This window comes from Pogona vitticeps, chromosome 3 (assembly GCF_051106095.1).
Source record: "Pogona vitticeps strain Pit_001003342236 chromosome 3, PviZW2.1, whole genome shotgun sequence".
NCBI lineage: Eukaryota > Metazoa > Chordata > Lepidosauria > Squamata > Agamidae > Pogona > Pogona vitticeps.
The window spans coordinates 171,480,427-171,498,451 of NC_135785.1; the positions used below are offsets into that span (position 1 = coordinate 171,480,427).

General features: G+C 41.5%; 1 protein-coding gene across 5 annotated transcripts in view; it reads right to left on the minus strand.

Annotated features, from left to right (window-relative positions):
- Nucleotides 1-1,141: 1,141 nt before the first annotated feature.
- LOC110090155 (interleukin-1 receptor-like 2) overlaps nucleotides 1,142-18,025 on the minus strand; it is a 35,587-nt gene continuing 18,703 nt past the window's right edge. For 3 of the 5 annotated variants that reach the window (XM_020813711.3, XM_020813709.3, XM_078390294.1), the window contains 7 exons: nucleotides 17,536-17,698; nucleotides 16,917-16,979; nucleotides 14,204-14,327; nucleotides 10,278-10,414; nucleotides 9,018-9,146; nucleotides 3,667-3,816; nucleotides 1,142-2,708 (listed from right to left, as the gene is read on the minus strand). In XM_020813711.3, the coding sequence (XP_020669370.3) occupies nucleotides 2,320-2,708; nucleotides 3,667-3,816; nucleotides 9,018-9,146; nucleotides 10,278-10,414; nucleotides 14,204-14,327; nucleotides 16,917-16,979; nucleotides 17,536-17,698 (1,155 nt within the window). In that variant the 3' untranslated portion in view covers nucleotides 1,142-2,319. The remainder of the gene's footprint in view (nucleotides 2,709-3,666; nucleotides 3,817-9,017; nucleotides 9,147-10,277; nucleotides 10,415-14,203; nucleotides 14,328-16,916; nucleotides 16,980-17,535; nucleotides 17,699-18,025) is intronic. The other 2 variants (XM_078390293.1, XM_020813712.3) reach the window with 2 other exon arrangements.

Consider the following 18,025-nt stretch of genomic DNA (forward strand, 5'->3'; position numbering starts at 1 on the left):
CCATCAAGCCAACAATCTACATATTGCGTGCCATACACTGAGGACTTTTCGTCTTAGGCTAGGCTAGAAACTATAATAGCAATCAGGTGACATGAAGTAAATTTTCTTATATGGTGACCCTTTTTATGGTTTTCCAGGTACAGAATACACAGAGGTAGTTTACCATTGCCTTCTTCTCGGGGTGCCTTGGGACTTTGCACTTTGCCCAAGGCCACACAATCTGGCTTTTCTCAGAGAAGGCACAATGGGGAATAGAACTCCCAACCTCTGGCTCTGCAAACAGGTACCTAAAGCACGGAGTTGTCCAGCCAACAGAAGCCGTATAGATGGAATATAATGGAGTGTTAATTTCTACCTTTTTTTTTTCCTGAACAATTTTGATTTGATAACTTGCCTTTTCCCAAAATACTCAAGTGATATCCACATTTAATTTCTAGAAGTTTTAGTCAGATCCGATAGACAAAAGAGCCCATAAAATTATTTCCATCTGTGTTATTTGTGAGATTTCTGGAATAGAAAACATATGCATTGTATATTTTCCCTTCTGTGGGAGAAACTGAGAAGGAGGCCCACAGCTATTATTGTAATGTAGGTTTTTCATCTTTTAGGCAGCTTGCATTAGGTTAATTGCATCACTGTATCCTCAATTGTAAACCATTTTCTATTTCTGCTCAGCACATTTTAAAAATATATTAGAAAGGATATGATGCTGTCTACGGCTGATGGGAATTTTAATACAACAATATCTGAAGGGACAATGCTACCCATCCCTACAAAGTTATTTGGGAAGTACTGCACTTATACAGTTTGACTAACAGGGAAATTAAGATTTCTGCTTGAACATACAAAACATTGTGCCCAATATAGTGATCAGACCAAGCCTGCTGTATCTTGAGGCAAAGGATAGTGTGGAGGCCCCACCTCCAACTTGACTGACAGCATCTGTCAATCAATTCTTATGCCATTTTGCTTCACTAGGATGGGACATCCTCCATCTTACATAGTTTTGGAGGCCACCAACTGTTGTGCTACCTGGAAGATACAACTCTGTCCTCCAATACAGGAGAAAGGCCCGTGGTAGGGTTGCTGCTGCTTCTGGTGCAAGTGAAATGCATACATTTCAGTGGTCAATTGCTGTCAGTTAGGGAGTCTATGTTTTTATTCCTCATCATACGCCAACTCATGGAACTGGTACTCACAAAAAATGCACGCTTGGACACTTTAACAGCAATCGGCTATTGAGATTTACACTACTGAATATATATGTGGCCAATAAGTTGTAACTTACTGTTACGCTAACTTCAGCTTCACACACATATATGAAATAATTTCAGTGGTTTCAAGATTCATGCTGAAATAACCCATTTTGCATTTCTTCAAAGTTGCTGCAAGAGACAGATCACCTTGCCTGAGAAATTCACATATTTGCATGCAGAGTCTTGCATGCTTAAAACCATGCATACATTTTAAAATGCAAACAATAGAAACACATATTACAGTATTGGAAAATAGACACAAATATGCATTAGTCAAGGAGTATAAAATATGTACAATATCTTTAAAATGTGCACATTAAGAAAGATATAGACAGATATATGAAATGTGTAACATCTCTGTGTGGCAGCAAAAAGCAAGATCTGGCAACCTAATGTAAACAGAAAGTGGGAAGGAATGCAGGCTGGATTTGGAGAAATGCAGTGAAATTGAGATATTTTCCATCCCTATCTATGCTGCAGCTGCAACTTTCCTCTATAGTTTTCCACCAGAGGTGGACAACCCTGAGTCCTCCAGATGTTTTGGGCTACAACATAGCTAGCACAGTCACTGATGAAAGACTGTGGGAGTTGTCCAGATACCTGCGGGGCAACAGCTTGCCTCGCTTTGCTTTACAAGAAGCTAAAAATATCCTTTGATGAGCTGTTTGGCAGAAGGAGAAGACACAAGATTCACTCCACAGGTCACCCACCACAGGAAAGTTTGGGTAACATGGCTGAGTTGTATGGGCCTCTCTTGACCAGCCATACTCTCAACACTGATTATTGTTGACTGTGGTTCCACACGTATTTAAATGGAACAGACTCATGGTGTAGATTTCTTCTTGCAGGAGAGCCGCAGCTGCTCCAAATGCTGTTCAGTTGTCCTTTCACATTGTTTGTTTGAAATGTCGTATGCGCCCTGCTCCTGAAAACGCCGATCAGTCATGAATCTGCTTGAACATGGATAAGCCGCCTTGTCCAAACAGGTGATCTAACAGTGTCCCGCCAGATAGCTGTTCAATGCTATCATTTCAAGAGTCAGCAAAAATGACATCATTCTGCATCAAGATGTTTCTGTCCTTTCACAAGTGTTGAGAGAGGATAGTCTCACAGATAGCGCTGGGGAAATAGGGCGTTCTGGTGGCATTAAATACCTGACTTTCTTCCAGAATTTGTTGTGTGCAGAATAAGAGCTTCTTTCTGTTAAGTCCCCTTTCCATCTGATGGCACCCTGCTTTTGCTTGATATACCTAATGGATTCTGGCATGTTGCTATAATCCTTTATTTTACCCATTTCGATCAGTATGACTTTCATTCCAGCAGGTACAAGGGCATGGTACATAGCTATGTGCTGCTCAGGCGCCTCTTCGGGACATGGCTCTAGTCCTGGGACTAAGATAATTATCAGCCTTCTGCTCTGTTGAACCGTTTCATCGACAACACTGACTACAGCTGTAACCGACAAAAGACAGACATCACCACCACATTTTTATTCCTACAAATAAATCACATACTTTGGGGACACGCATATGGTGTTTACAGTGCAGTGCATTTTTGGAATGAGCTAGAAAAATCCCAGAAAGTGTCTTATGCAAATGGCTGGTCAGATTTCAGAGATGTTTCCTTTCAAATCCAGCACACATGCTTTGCTTAAAAGCAAAATCATGTCCTGGTATCGTTTTCTAAGGAAAAGCTGCAGGCTTTGCTATTGCTGCCATGATGCCAAATTTGGGGGTGTGGGGGCAGCAGCTTCAGGGTGTAATGCAAACAGCCCTGACCAAGCCAGTATGGTGTACTGAGATAAGAACACAGCCCACGGGGAGGACTTGTTTCATAAAAAAAAAAAATCATTTCCTTCATGTCAGCTTAAGGAGGGACTATTTTTTTTTTGTTTAATCATATTACAGAGAAAGTTCGCCAGCCCCCCATGCACCCCAATGTCAACACACCCCACTCTAAAGCATTTGCCAGGGTTCCACTGCTAAGACAAAAAAGTATCCAGGCCCCTAGCTATAGTTTTATTTATGGGAACACTATTTGGGGGCCCATTCCCTGGTTTGGATACAAGAGCTGTCATTTGTAAAACTGGATCTGATTTATAAATCTGGTGCTCCACATAACCCCCCCCCTTTTTTTTTTCTTTTTTCTATGAGATGGCAGCCCTCTGTCTAAATTGCCAGGCATTGAATGAGCTCAAAGCACCATTTTGGTGATTCACTGTCAGATGCTGCCGACAGAGAAATCCCTGAAGCCAATCCAGCAGTGACACACATTCACGTGGGTAGAGCACACCCAAGATTGAGTCTGTGTATTACATAACATCTCTGATTTAATATCAACAAGATTAAGACAAGCCTATTTGTTTTATAGTAAAACCAACGAAGGGGAAAAAATGATTGTCACATTTTACCTTTTCCTGGTAAATCATCTCTCCCAAGTATAAAGAGATTATAGCCACACTGTTTCTCCAAAACCTCGGGCAGCACTTTCAGGGCAAAGTGATTCTGAGTATCTGATTTTGGGTACAACACATACGCATCATAAATCTTCCCATCTGAAACTGAACATTGCAAGCAATGATAATTTGCCAGGACTCAATGATACCTTAAAGTGCAATAATTGCCCCTTTCCCCCTTCCTCGCCAGTATTTGTCACCAGCATAAAATCTCACATGCAGGGATTGTTTGCCCATCCATTTCATAGGGAGATACCCCCCTCACTCCAATCAGAAGCTGCCTTTGTGCAATGTTTTATGGCACCCTCCGGATTTGAACCGAATTCTTACAATCCAGAAACAGTATTGGGGGCAGCTCTGCCATTAGCCTTTGACTGTGTGGACCACAACAAACTACGGCAAGTTCTTAATGAAATGGGAGTGCCTGACCACCTTATCTATCTCCTGAGAAATCTATATGTGGGACAGGAAGCAACAGTTAGATCTGGATATGGAACAACTGATTGGTCCAAAATTGGAAAGGAGTATGGCAAGGCTGTATATTGTCTCCCTGCTTATTTAACTTATATGCAGAATACATCATGCGAAAGGCTGGACTGGAGGAATCCCAAACCAGAATTAAGACTGCCAGAAGAAATATCAACAACCTCCGATATGCAGATGATACCACTCTGATGGCAGAAAGTGAGGAGAAATGAAAGAAGCTCTTAATGAGGGTGAACGAGGAGAGTGCAAAAAAAAAAAAAAGCTCAACATCAAAAAAAGTAAGATCATGGCCACTGGTCCCATCACCTCCTGGCAAATAGAAGGGGAAGATATGGAGGCAGTGACAGATTTTACCTTTTTGGGCTCCATGATCACTGCAGATGGTGACAGCGGCCACAAAATTAAAAGACCCCTGCTTCTTGGGAGGAAAGCGATGACAAACCTAGACAGGACCTTAAAAAGCAGAGACATCACCTTGCCAACAAAGGTCCGCATAGTCAAGCTATGGTTTTTCCAGTAGCGATATATAGACGTGAGAGCTGGACCATAAAAGAGGCTGACTGCCACAGAATTGATGCTTTTGAATTGTGGTGCGGGAGGAGGCTCCTGAGAGTCCCCTGGACTGCAAGGAAAACAAACCTATCCATTTTGAAGGAGGGCTTTAAACTGAAGTAGATGAAGCCTTACTCACAATAAGAGGAACAGATCAAAAAATTATGGGGGTCATAAATGGGCGTCATAAATAAGATTAAAATTTAGAATAATATTCAGAAAGGTGTACAAAGAAAAGCAGACCACAGTTCACACAATCTCTGATGTCTATATACAAATGCCAGGAGTATGGGAAACAAACAAGAAGAATGGGAAGTCTCAGAAGGGCAAGTGTGACTTCGTAGGAATAATTGAAACTTGGTGGGATAACTCCCATGACTGCAATAAGCAACTGAAAGATATAATATGTTCAAAGAGAACAGAAAGAATAAAAAGGGCTTTAAAGAATTTTTAAAAGACACAATGTAGTAGTGGTGGGAGAGTTTAATTATACTGATATCTGTTGGGAGGCAAATTCTGCCAAGTATGGCCCTTCCAAGAAATTCCTGGCTCGGTTGGCTAATAATTTTCTCCTACAAAAAAAATAGAGAAAGAAACTACAGGACTAGTTATCTTTGACTTGATTCTAACCAATAGAGATGACTTGGTGGAGGAAGTGGTAGTAAGGGAACTCTGTGCAATAGTGACCATGTTCTACTAGAATTCTTGATTTCAAAGGAAACCAAAGCAGAGTGTAGCCACACATATATGCTGGATTTTTAAAAACCCAATGTTAATGAACTCAAAACAAGGATAAGTAAGGTCCCATGGCCAGAAATCCTAACAATGAGTCCAAGAATCATTGGAGCTTCTAAAAAAGGAAAATCTAAAGGCACAACTACAAACAATTCCAACAAGAAAAAAAGGTGGGAGAGAGCAAAAAAGGCCGATGTGACTTCACAAAAAGCTCAGAGAGGACCAGAAAACAAAAAAGGACACAAATAGGAAGTGGAAAGAAGGCTAGGCCACAAAAGGTACAGACAAGTAGGAAGGAATTGCAGGGACATCTTTAGGAGGGGAAACGCTGTGAGTGAGCTGAGGCTAGCTAGACAATAAAAGCTACAAAAACACATTCTTCAGGCATGTGTGTAGCAAAAGACAAGGAAAAGAAACAGTGGAAAGAAACTGACTCAGTTACTAAATGGAGGTGGAAAAATGATAACAGAAGACAAAGAAACGGCAAAAATGTTCAATTCCTATTTTAACTCAGTCTTTTCCCAAAATACAGACTATGAACCTCCAAGACAATTGTGAAGTGCAAGTGGACAGGACAAGATTACAGCTGAAGATTGATAAACAAATAATCAAGGAATACCTTATTACCTTGAATAAATTCAAATCTCCAGGGCTGGCTGAATGGTATCCAAGAGTATTGAAGGAACTGATTGAGGAGCACTCGGAATCACTCTCCATCATTTTCTTGAAATCATGGGAAATGGGTGAGTTGCCAGACAAGGGCTAATTTTGTCCCTATCTACAAAAAGGAGGAACCTGGGAACTACAGACCAGTCAGCCTGACATCAATCCCAGGGAAAATTCCGGAACAGATTATAAAACGGTCAGTATTCAAACACCTAGAAAACAAAGCAGTAATAACTAGAAGTGAACACGGATTTGTCAAAAACAAATCCTGCAAGACTGATAGACAGAGGGAATGCTGTAGACATAGTATACTGATTGATGCGGAAGCTAAATGGTGCAGAAAGCGGCAGCCAGACTTCTCAGTGGGGCGAGAAAATATCAGCATATCTCCCCAACTCTGGCTGCCTTGCACTGGCTGCCCATTCGTTTCTGCATTGATTTCAAAGTGTTAATGACATATAAAGCCCTAAACGCTTTAGGACCCCGATATCTAGTGGAACACCTTCTCCCACCTAGATCTACCTGAACCAGTCGTTCTAGCCAGGAAGGGTGGCTGAGCGGCCTAAAGCTGAGGGAGGCCCAGAGAGAAAGAACAAGAAACTGGGCCTTCTCGGCAATGGTCCCTCCCCTTTGGAACACTCTGCCCCCAGAGATCTCTCTCACTCCCTTGCTGGGTGTTTTTAAGAGCAAACTTAAGACCTGGCTCTTTAGGCAGGTTTTCCCTCCTGTCATCACTTGAATTTTTTCCCCCATCTTGAACTATATTACTATTGTTGTTTTTTATTTTATTATATTGTTTTTATTCCATTTTTTATTGTTAGCTGCCCAGACTTTGGTCTATATGGGCGGGGTATAAATTTAATAAATAAATAAAATATATCTTGAGTTCAGCAAAACATTTGACATAGTTCCCCATGATATCCTGATTAACAAATTAACTAGGTGTGGGCTGGATATAACAACTGTCAGGTGGATACCAGTTGTCTACAGAGTTGTACTCTGAGGGTGATGATTACTGGCTCTTTCTCAAAGTGGAAGGAGGTAATAAGTGGGTACCCCAGGGCCTGGATCAGGGGATACAAAGAACGTTAATCAAATTTGCAGATGGTACAAAATTGGTTGGAATAACTAACATCCTGGGAGACAGAAATAAAATTCAAAGTGATCTAGATAGTCTTGAGCACTGGGCTGAAAACAACAGAACGAAATTCAACAGAGATAAATGCAAAGTAGGAAAAAGAAACCAAACACACAGTTACAAGATATTTGGCTCAGCAAGATCTTAGAGTCATTGAGCCAACAGTGTGATGTGGCTACAAAAAAGAGCCAAATGCTTTTCAGGCCGCATTAACAGAAGTATAGTTTCCAACTCCCACGAGGTGCTAGTCCCCTCTATTCAGCACTGGTTAGGCCTCACCTTGAGTACTGTGTCCAGTTCTGGACACCACACTTCAAGAAGGATGCTGACAAACTGGAACAAGTTCAGAGGAGAGCGACAAGGATGATCAGGGGGCAGGAAACCAAGCCCTGTGAGGAAAGACTGAAAGAACTGGGCATGTTTAGCCTTGAGAAGAGAAGAGTGATGGGAGATATGATCACACTTTTCAAATATTTGAAAGACTGTCATACAGAGGAGGGGCAGGATCTGTTCTCGATCATCAAAGAATGCAGGACATGCAACAATGGGTTTAAGTTACAGGAAGCCAGATTTTGGTTGAAGTATCAGGAAAAACTTCCTAACTGTTAGAGCAGTATGGCAATGAAATATAATTACTTCAAGAGATGGTTGGTGCTCCAATACTGGAGGCATTCAAGAGAAATTTAGACAACCAGCTGGCAGATATCCTTTGAGCTGTATTCCTGCACTGAGCAGGGGGTTGGACTCGACAGCCTTATAGGCCCCTTCCAACTTCATGATTCTATGTTGTTGTTTGCTTTGTCTGATCAGGAATAAAATGTTACTTTTTACAAAGTTCTGTGTACACTCAGGGTACTGACACTGATCTCGGGGGGAGGTGGGCACCTGGTGCTCACCTTCAAGAAGCAATATATCTTGGGCCAGCCCTGAGTAGCATAGTTGCAACTTTTCTGTGGTTCTTCCTCCTACATTGCTTCTGTAGTGCACACATGAGGAAAAGGCACAAGAGAGAATTGTAATGTCACCCTCATGGTTTTTAGGAGTCAGCCATTACAATAATAGTGCAGTCTGGAAAATTTCCTTTTTTGAACTACAGTTCCCAGAATCCTTAGCCTATGCTGACTGGAGGACACTGCAACTTCTACTGAAAACAGGAACTTTCCCATCCTCTAAAAAACCAATTAGGGTTAGGCTTAATGGTAGCTCCTTTAACCATTATAACTGGCCCCAATTTTAGCAATTAACAATAACCTATTTTATTTTTTATTTATTTAATTTATATGCCGCCCACTCGCATCTCCTTCTGCAGAAGTTCATGCTACTGTCAGTTTTTCACTTTAAACACCATGCATTTATCTGTTGTGGCATGCTTTATTCAGTCCCGAAGGTAAATACCCTGTTTCCCCGAAAATAAGACCTAACCTGAAAATAAGCCCTAGTATGATTTTTCAGGATGCTCGTAATATAAGCCCTGCCCCCAAAATAAGCCCCACTTAAGTCAAACCCCACCCTCCACCATTGTGCAGCAACCAGAAGAAGTTGACACGACTGTATCTGAATAAATGTAGATGGTTGTACATGAAAATAAAATAAAACATCCACTGAAAATAAGCCCTAATGCATTGTTGGAGCAAAAATTAATGTAAGACCCTGTCTTATTTTCAGGAAAACAGGCTACTGCATTCCCCCCACATTCACATTTGCTTTAAAGCAAACAACACTGCATTACCTTTTTTATGACAAAAGGGGAGGCACATTTTTCGATACCACAATACTATCTCAATCTTCAACAGCAGGCAGATTAAAATGGGAATAATTATTAGAAGCACCAACGCAGCAAGTCCTGTAAGATTTTTGGCTGCGTTAGAAAATTAAAAAGAATAAAATTAAAAGTGGAGTCATTCAGACATTGCTCAAACCAGACAAGCAAGTGTCGATGAATCTTGCTATTGATTTGCTTCACTCTCTGGTTCTAAAATCTCAATTGATAAAGCAGGCTGTGTGTCACCTATAAGCAGAGAATATGAGGAAAAAATAGCCCACCATTTTCCAATATAAAATGTTATTGTATTTACACATAAAGGCTAAATCCTAATTGGACTTCCACCCAATATGAGAGAGGCTAGCACTCCTCGCAGTTTTGGTTAGATCCACAGTTCTTTCACAGACAGGACAACGAGGCTGTTCTTCTGCCAAGTAGGCCCTGACCTCTTCTGCACGGGAAATGCCTTTGAAATGCACCCAGGTTTTTGAAAGCAGACTCTGAATGGCTAACGAAAATGAGAACCAAAGAGTTGTGGCACTTCAAAGGCTAACAGATTTATTTCAGTGTGAGCCTTTGTGAATAACAGGCCACTTCCTCGGACATATGGAAGTGAACTGTAACACACATTGAGGTAAATTAGGTATTCTTTATGCTGCCACAACTCTTTGCTTTTCATCGCATTTTATTTACACAGTGCTAAAACAGCCTTACACATCTTGGTCTTGGTGAAGGGTTGGCCCTTTTTCGAGGCCAGCAGTCCACAGAGTTGCCATAAGTCACAATTTACTTGATGGCACATCATCATCATCATCATCATAAAAAGCATGAAGAACACTAATAATCCTACTAAGACTTTAAAAAGCTGGGAGTTGCAGTCAGTGGGTGACACTTTGCATAACCCTGATTGAGAAGATCTCCCTGTTCATACCCCTCTCCACCACTGTAATACGATGGCCCAAATCCTGTTGCTTATTGTAGTAAACTGCTTTAGAGCAGGCTTATCAACCAGTATTTGGTAAGTCAACTCCTTTATATGTTCCATTGATTCAAATGGCCGTACTCTAACTCAGACTTACTTTTGAGCCAATATTTCAGACATCTGAAATGCTATAGTTTCTTAATTTCTTCCAAGTCAACATTGTCTCCTTTCTTCCCTTATTAATTTGTATATTTCACAATTATACTTTTTTTAAAAAAAAAACTCATACAGGTAAGATTACGTACTTGGAGGTTGTATTGTGATGTATGCAGCAACTGTTCCAGCATGGCAAACAAAAAATTGGTTGTAATCCTCTCTCTCCAATTTTGTAATGTTCAGTGATACCACAGAAAGCTGTGCCCCATCAACAAGGTAATCTTTTCTGCACCAAAAAGTAGTGAACAAAGGATACCCTGAATAAATTTACTAAATAAATAATACTAGGTATAAAAATGTCAGCCCAGATGTTTACATTAGCTCTTAAGCAGACAAGGTCACCCCACTTAGTATCACTGTGGCCGATTCAGATATTCAGGAGCTGACCTGATCTGTTTGTCTCATGCAACAAGGCTAACTCAGGTTTTATAGGTGGCTGCTTTCAAAAAATATATACAGAGTTCCCATGTGAAATCCATATTATAGGGTACTTGTGGGGCAAGGCTATTCATTTTTATATAGAAAAATTTTTCTTGCCCTTCTGGTGATTACCCACCACTCCAACCAGCTAACAGCAAATAAAGCTGACATAAAACATGATACAATTCCAAGATAGCAACATATCAATAAAAACAACAGACACAGCATTGGATAAAATGTGTTAAGGCTGCCTAAACAAGAACTTGCTGTCAAAGAAAATAGCCATCCAGCCTTCCCAGGAGCGACAGATTCTATTGCTTTGGCAAGGCCACCAAGAAGGGCCTTTCTATATAAATCAGGACTACTTGCAACATGCAACAGTCATCGTCCCCTTAAAATGTGGCTCCTCAGCATCCTGAGCACCCCTAATCTTAAAAAAAGGTAAAAACTCAAAAAGTCCTCTTTTTCCTTCAAGTGGCACTAGGGGGATTTTTGCTATGTTTTCAAGTGCCTGAGTCGGCCTGCCCCATGCCTCCAATTTAAAAATGGCCACTAGGGATGGAATGGGGCTTTGTTACTTTAAAAACCCTCCCATTTTTAAAAATAAAAAATAAATAATGTGAAGGAGGTCACAGAAGCACCCCTTCAAGGTGCAGGGGCAAGAACATGCAATCCTTTGAGCCTCTGGTGATAACTGCCCACTCTTGCCTTAAACCATGTCTCCTTGATAGGACACAGAGAAAGGTCAGATCTTAGTGTGTGGGCAGCTGATATTGGAACAGGCCACCCTTGCCGTATCCTAGACCGAGCCTTTGAAAGTCATTGTCAATACACTGAATTCTGCTTGCAACAAAATCGTAACCAGCAAAGCTCTTGCAGGAAAGGTGCAACAAGATGACATGAGCAAGCACCCGTGGGAATCATCCCATGACAGTTCCCATTTATGCACAATGAGGAAACAACTGGGATTGTGTTTGTGGCATCAGCAGCACCATCTAGTCTAATAAGTTTCTTTAACAAAATGGAGGAAATCACAGTGCTGAATCCAAACAAGAAACAATCACATCTGGTACAACCAAGAGACTGAAGTGTACCATAATCTGTCCTCAAAATAATCATTTGAATAATAGGAACCTGAGTGACGCTACCGCACAATCCAGAATCTGGAGGAGATGTACGAAAAATGTAGACATCACGCTGCAGTTCTTTGTCTCTCTTTTATTCCTTAAGATACGTTTTTGTCTCATATTCTGGAAGCCCCGGGATGCTTAAAATATCTTTTGCAGGGCAAATATCATGTTCTTCAGGAGGAGGATAATCAAGAGATCAGTTAAAGAATACTAAATGGTTTACTGTTATGATTATTGTTTCTTTATTTACATTTCTATGCTGCTTTTCTTCAAATTACGGGATCTAAGGCTGATCACAAGTTATTTTAAAAAGCTGATTAAAACCACGAGAAACAAAAACTGTGAAAAAGCAATTAAACATACCACTGTATAAAAATGATTGATGAAAACTGCTAAAATACCTTTAAAAGGTATTAAAAACAAACATAAATTAGTAAGAATCTCCAGCACACAAGTTACAAAAACTGCCCAATTTGTTGTTAAAAGCCTGTCTAAAACAGTTGGACTTCACTTGTTGCCAGAAGGACAAGAGAGAAGGAACTAAACTAGCCTCTTGCTATTGCCCAACCTGGTAGCAGCCACACACAGAGAAGGTCCAGCCTCACATTCCCACCAGACACGCCCCCGAAGGAAGTGGGTCTGAGAGAAGGGCTGCCCCTGAAGAAAAGCTAAGAAGGCTTCATATGGGAAGGTCTTTCAGATTGCCTGGACCCAAGCTAAACAATCTGGAGTTTTTTGCAGGGATGTTGTTAAGTCTTTGGGCCCGAGTCCGAGTCCAGGTCTTTGGTATCAAGACTCAAGTCAAGTCCTGAGTCTTTGGTACCAAGTCCCAGGCCTTGAGTCCAAGTCCCACGTCTCAGATGGAGGCTAGGAGGGGACTTCCCAGAGCTGGCCCCTGCCTCTGTGCATCATGTTCAGAAGCAGTGGGCCTAGTTCCTGCCTCCCCACCGCCTTCCTGCTCCTGCTACCTGAGCATGCCCAGAAGCAGCAGGCCTGGCTCTTGGAAGGGAAGCCGACCCGGCTGCTTGCTTCTGAGGACAGTGGTGTGCAAGAGGAGGAGGAGGAGGAGGAGGAGGAAGGCACCAGGGCTGGCAGGGGCAGGGGACTTACTTACAGTGGTGCCTCGCTTAACGAGCGCCTCGCTGAGCGATGAAATCGCTTAACGAGGCGCTCTGGGCCATCGCTGGAGCATTCGCTCAGCGATGGCCCCTATGGCGATTTTTCGCTTTGCGATATTCGCTAAGTGATTCGCTTAGCGAATATTGCATAACAAAGCGGGGGGAAACAGCTGATCGGCGGTTCCAAAATGGCCGCCGGAAGGTCCGCACCGCATTTTCGCGCCCTGCCCTCGCTTACCGAGGGCGCGAAAATGGCGGCGCTATGGAGGAACATCGCTTAACAGTGAGTTTTCAAGCCATAGGAACGCACTGAACAAAGTTCAATGCGTTTCTATGGCTTTTTTTATTCCGTTTAGCGATGTTTCGCTATAGCGAAGGTTAATCCAGAACGGATTAACCTCGCTATGCGAGGCACCACTGTACTTACTTACTTACTTTCTTATTTTATTTATTTATTTATTTATTTATTTATTTAATTAATTAGTTTGTACCCCTGACTACTCTGGGCAGCTTCCAACACATATAACAATATTAAAATATAACATTAAACATCAGTAATAGAGTTGTTCAAGATGAAAAAAAAATAAATCAAATAATAACTGAGGGGAAGGCCTGCCTAAACATCCAAGTTTTCAATTGGTTTTTAAAGATGCCCAGTGAAGGGGCATCTTTAAATGACATACGACTTGGAAAAAAGTCGCCAGTCGAGTGTGAATCATTGGGGGTAAAAAACCAAGTTGAGTCTGAATCAAGTTGCCGATACAACTTACGTTGGACTTGACAGCAAGTTTTGACTCATGACTACCCATCCCTGCTTTTTTGTACTGTAGATTGTTTGTACCTTCTACATTAAAGAACTTCCCACATCACTCTCAGCAAAGCAAAACTGCATGTTGCAGAGTATTTTCAGAATTGAGCATTTGAGTATTCTCATTAACTTCTGAAATAGTTCATTGCCCATCCCTGTTGTCCTTCCCTGTCACCCCATGAAATTACAGGGAATATCAGGACTTTGATAAATCTATAATGTGCAGCCAAAATTCCTTATCTCTCTCTTTTTTTCATCGGGCAAGCTATCTTTTAGAGAAAGTTGTCTAACATTATCTCCTTAGGTTTTCTTCAAATAATTCATTTTGAAAACTTACAGCAGAAATAAGGAACAGGAATAATCAATTATGTCAAATACTGTTCTATAGCAAACAAGCGACATTTTAAATCTGGTGTTAGAACCTACCAAAGCTTAGGTTTGTTTTTAGCAACACAAAACTAGCATCCACTGAAATCTCAAGAGAAACAAACAAGTTGAATCTTCCTTTATTTCTCTACTTATGGAAGATGTATACTTACTGAATTCCTTCCTGAATTCTACCTTTAAAAAGATTATCGACTAAAGTATAGTTGACTCTCCAGGATATAGAAATAAAAGTGTTTCTGAAGCTCGACACATTGCACTCTGTAAATACGTTGGATCCTGCAAAATTGATACCAGAAAATGGCCATCAGAAACCTTTAATAAAATGCCATCGTTCAACATAACAAATGGCTTTCTTAGTGTGCTATGAAGAAGGGATGGGCAGAACTGGATCTCCTAGCAGTTCCTTATGTCATTTGCAGCAGATCAGCAGAGGTCACATAACAATAAAGGAAATCTGGAAGTTAAGAAAAAAAATCTTTGCCATATTTGGCCTCACGATACCTGCTTAGTCTTTGCATCACATGTAAAATATTAATATGTCTTGTCATTCCCACTAGGCTTCGCATCCCATACAGCCTCTTATAGCACCACACAGAACACAGAGTTTTCCCAGGCTCTGCAACCATAAAACATAGGAAGCACCTTTGTGCTGGCCTAGTGTCAACTTTGGATAGAGGCTCGTAACATTGTACAGGAGGCAGCAACAAAAACCATCCCAAAGAAAAGGAAATGCAAGAAAGCAAAGTGGCTGTCCAAGGAGGCCTTACAAATAGCAGAGAAGAGAAGGGAAGGAAACAAAATGCAAGGGAGATAGGTAAAGTTACAGAAAATTGAATGCAGACTTCCAAAGAATAGCAAGGTGAGACAAGAGGGCCTTCTTAAATGAACAATGCAAAGAAATAGAGGAAAATAACAGAAAAGGAAAAACCAGAGATCTGTTCAGGAAAATTGGAGATATTAGAGGAAAATTTTGTGCAAAGATGGACATGATAAAAGACAAAAATGGAAGGGACCTCACAGAAGCAGAAGAGATCAAGAAGAGGTGACAAGAATACACAGAGGAATTATATGAGAAAGTTTTGGATATCCCGGACAACCCAGACAATATAGTTGCTGACCTAGAGCCAGACATCCTGGAGAGTGAGGTCAAGTGGGCCTTAGAAAGCCTGGCTAACAACAAGGCCAGTGGAGGTGATGGCATTCCAGTTGAACTATTTAAAATCCTAAAGGATGATGCTGTTAAGGTGCTACATTCAATATGCCAACAAGTTTGGAAAACTCAACAGTGGCCAGAGGACTGGAAAAGATCAGTCTACATCCCAATACCAAAGAAGGGCAGTGCCAAAGAATGCTCCAACTACCGGACAATTGCACTCATCTCACACGCCAGCAAGGTTATGCTCAAAATCATACAAGGTAGGCTTCAGCAGTATGTGGACCGAGAACTCCCAGAAGTACAAGCAGGATTCCGAAGGGGCAGAGGAACTCGAGACCAAATTGCCAACATGCGCTGGATTATGGAGAAAGCCAGAGAGTTCCAGAAAAACATCTACTTCTGCTTCATTGACTATGCAAAAGCCTTTGACTGTGTGGACCACAGCAAACTATGGCAAGTCCTAAAAGAAATGGGCGTGCCTGACCACCTTATCCATCTCCTGAGAAACCTATATGTGGGACAGGAAGCAACAGTTAGAACTGGATATGGAACAACTGATTGGTTCAAAATTGGGAAAGGAGTACGACAAGGCTGTATATTGTCACCCTGCTTATTTAACTTCTGTGCAGAATACATCATGCGGAAGGCTGGACTGGAGGAATCCCAAGCTGGAATTAAGATTGCAGGAAGAAACATCAACAACCTCCGATATGCAGATGATACCATTCTGATGGCAGAAAGTGAGGAGGAACTAAAGAACCTTGCAATAAGGGTGAAAGACGAGAGTGCAAAAAACGGTCTGAAACTCAACATCAAAAAAACTAAGATCATGGCCACTGGTCCCATCACCTCCTGGGAAATAGAAGGGGAAGATATGGAGGCAGTGACAGATTTTACTTTCTTGGGCTCCATGATCACTGCAGATGGAGACAGCAGCCCCGAAATTAAAAGACGCCTGCTTCTTGGGAGGAAAGCAATGACAAACCTTGACAGCATCTTAAAAAACAGAGACATCACCTTGCCAACAAAAGTCCGAATAGTCAAAGCTATGGTTTTTCCTGTAGTGTTGTATGGAAGTGAGAGCTGGACCATAAAGAAAGCTGACCGCCGAAGAATTGATGCCTTTGAATTGTGGTGCTGGAGGAGACTCTTGAGAGTTCCCTGGACTGCAAAGAGAACAAACCTATCAATTCTAAAGGAAATCAACCCCGAGTGCTCACTGGAAGGACAGATCCTGAAGCTGAGGCTCCAGTACTTTGGCCATCTCATGAGAAGAGAAGACTCCTTGGAAAAGACTTTGATGTTGGGAAAGTGTGAAGGCAAGAGGAGAAGGGGACAACAGAGGATGAGATGGTTGGACAGTGTCATCGAAGCAACCAACATGAATTTGACACAACTCCGGGAGGCGGTAGAGGATAGGAGGGCCTGGCGTGCTCTGGTCCATGGGGTCACGAGGAGTCGGACACGACTAAAGTCATAGAAGATGAAAGAACCGTAACTTCTCCTTGGGCATAACTTATCTGGAGATTTGATACCCACCCAGCCCCATCCACCACAAGATCTGGGGAAACGTAGCAATCTCCCAAGCTATGCTTTTCAACCTGACAACTCTATTTACTGGGATTAAAAAACAAACAAACCTTGTTTCCATTTAAGAGGTTATTTTGCCAATTCTCTATTAAGGAAATACAACATTCCTCATGACTCACCAAGTTCTGCTTCAATTGTGATGTTTCTGGGATGCAGAATCTCAGTCCTCTTCCACTCATTCCCTACCAGTAAAAGAAACCAGAAGATTTTTTAACTATGTATCTTTCCTCAACAGAACAATATGGGGAAGTGGTGGGAACAAGCTACCCCAATAGGATGTCCAAATCAGATCACACTGGTATAAGCAGTCACTGTCTAGAGCCTCACCCTACTCTCAGCAACAACACCGAGATGTCACAGGGTGTGTGCCCTTGGGTAACTATTGTGAAACAATGGCTGAAATCCAGCAGTAAGCTGCAGCTAGAGGAGGTCCACTGGATCAGTTGAATTTACAGAGGACTTGATTCACCAACCCCCACTGATTTAATGGGCCTACTCTAGTTGTGACTTACTGTACTACATTCAGCCACTGTATATATATGCACATGTATGAGACAGAAAGGATAGATTTCTTTCCTGCCCTGAGACAACACGAACCACTTATGCAACTGTGAAAACCGCCATGTTTTGCCCACCCATGATTTACAGAGCAACTACATGCTGTTATGAGCCACAAATTTCAATAATAAATAAACAATGAAAAGGAGAAATGTTGCCCAACTACATAGTGCACTTTACCTGTAACAGTGACCAAAATGCTCCTTGAAAAGTTGTATTTATGTCCCAAGTAACTATACGATCCTTTGCACTGATATTTTCCTTTATCATCTTCTCTCACATTCTTTATTATGAGTTCCTCTCCAAAGAACTCAAATCGTTGGCCCACCAGCAGCTTACAATCCTAAATGTAACCAAGATACAACTTTATTCATTTATACATAATGAAAGTGTAACACTCTGATGACGGAACCTAGGCAAACCCTAAGACCATTAGCCATAGAAGGCAACAACGGAAGTGCTTTTAGGATCCTTCTGCTTTTTTGTAAAATATAAAATAACTCTGCAGCTACACACGCCACATAAAAAGTAATACTCTATACTGAGCTTTAAAAATGCCTCTCACAGTAACAGTTCCTTATGAAGTAACCTGACTGCCTTCTGCTGGGAAATATAAAGACATCTTTAAGCAAAAGAGCATCTACAGTATGTTGTTTCAGACGATGCCTGC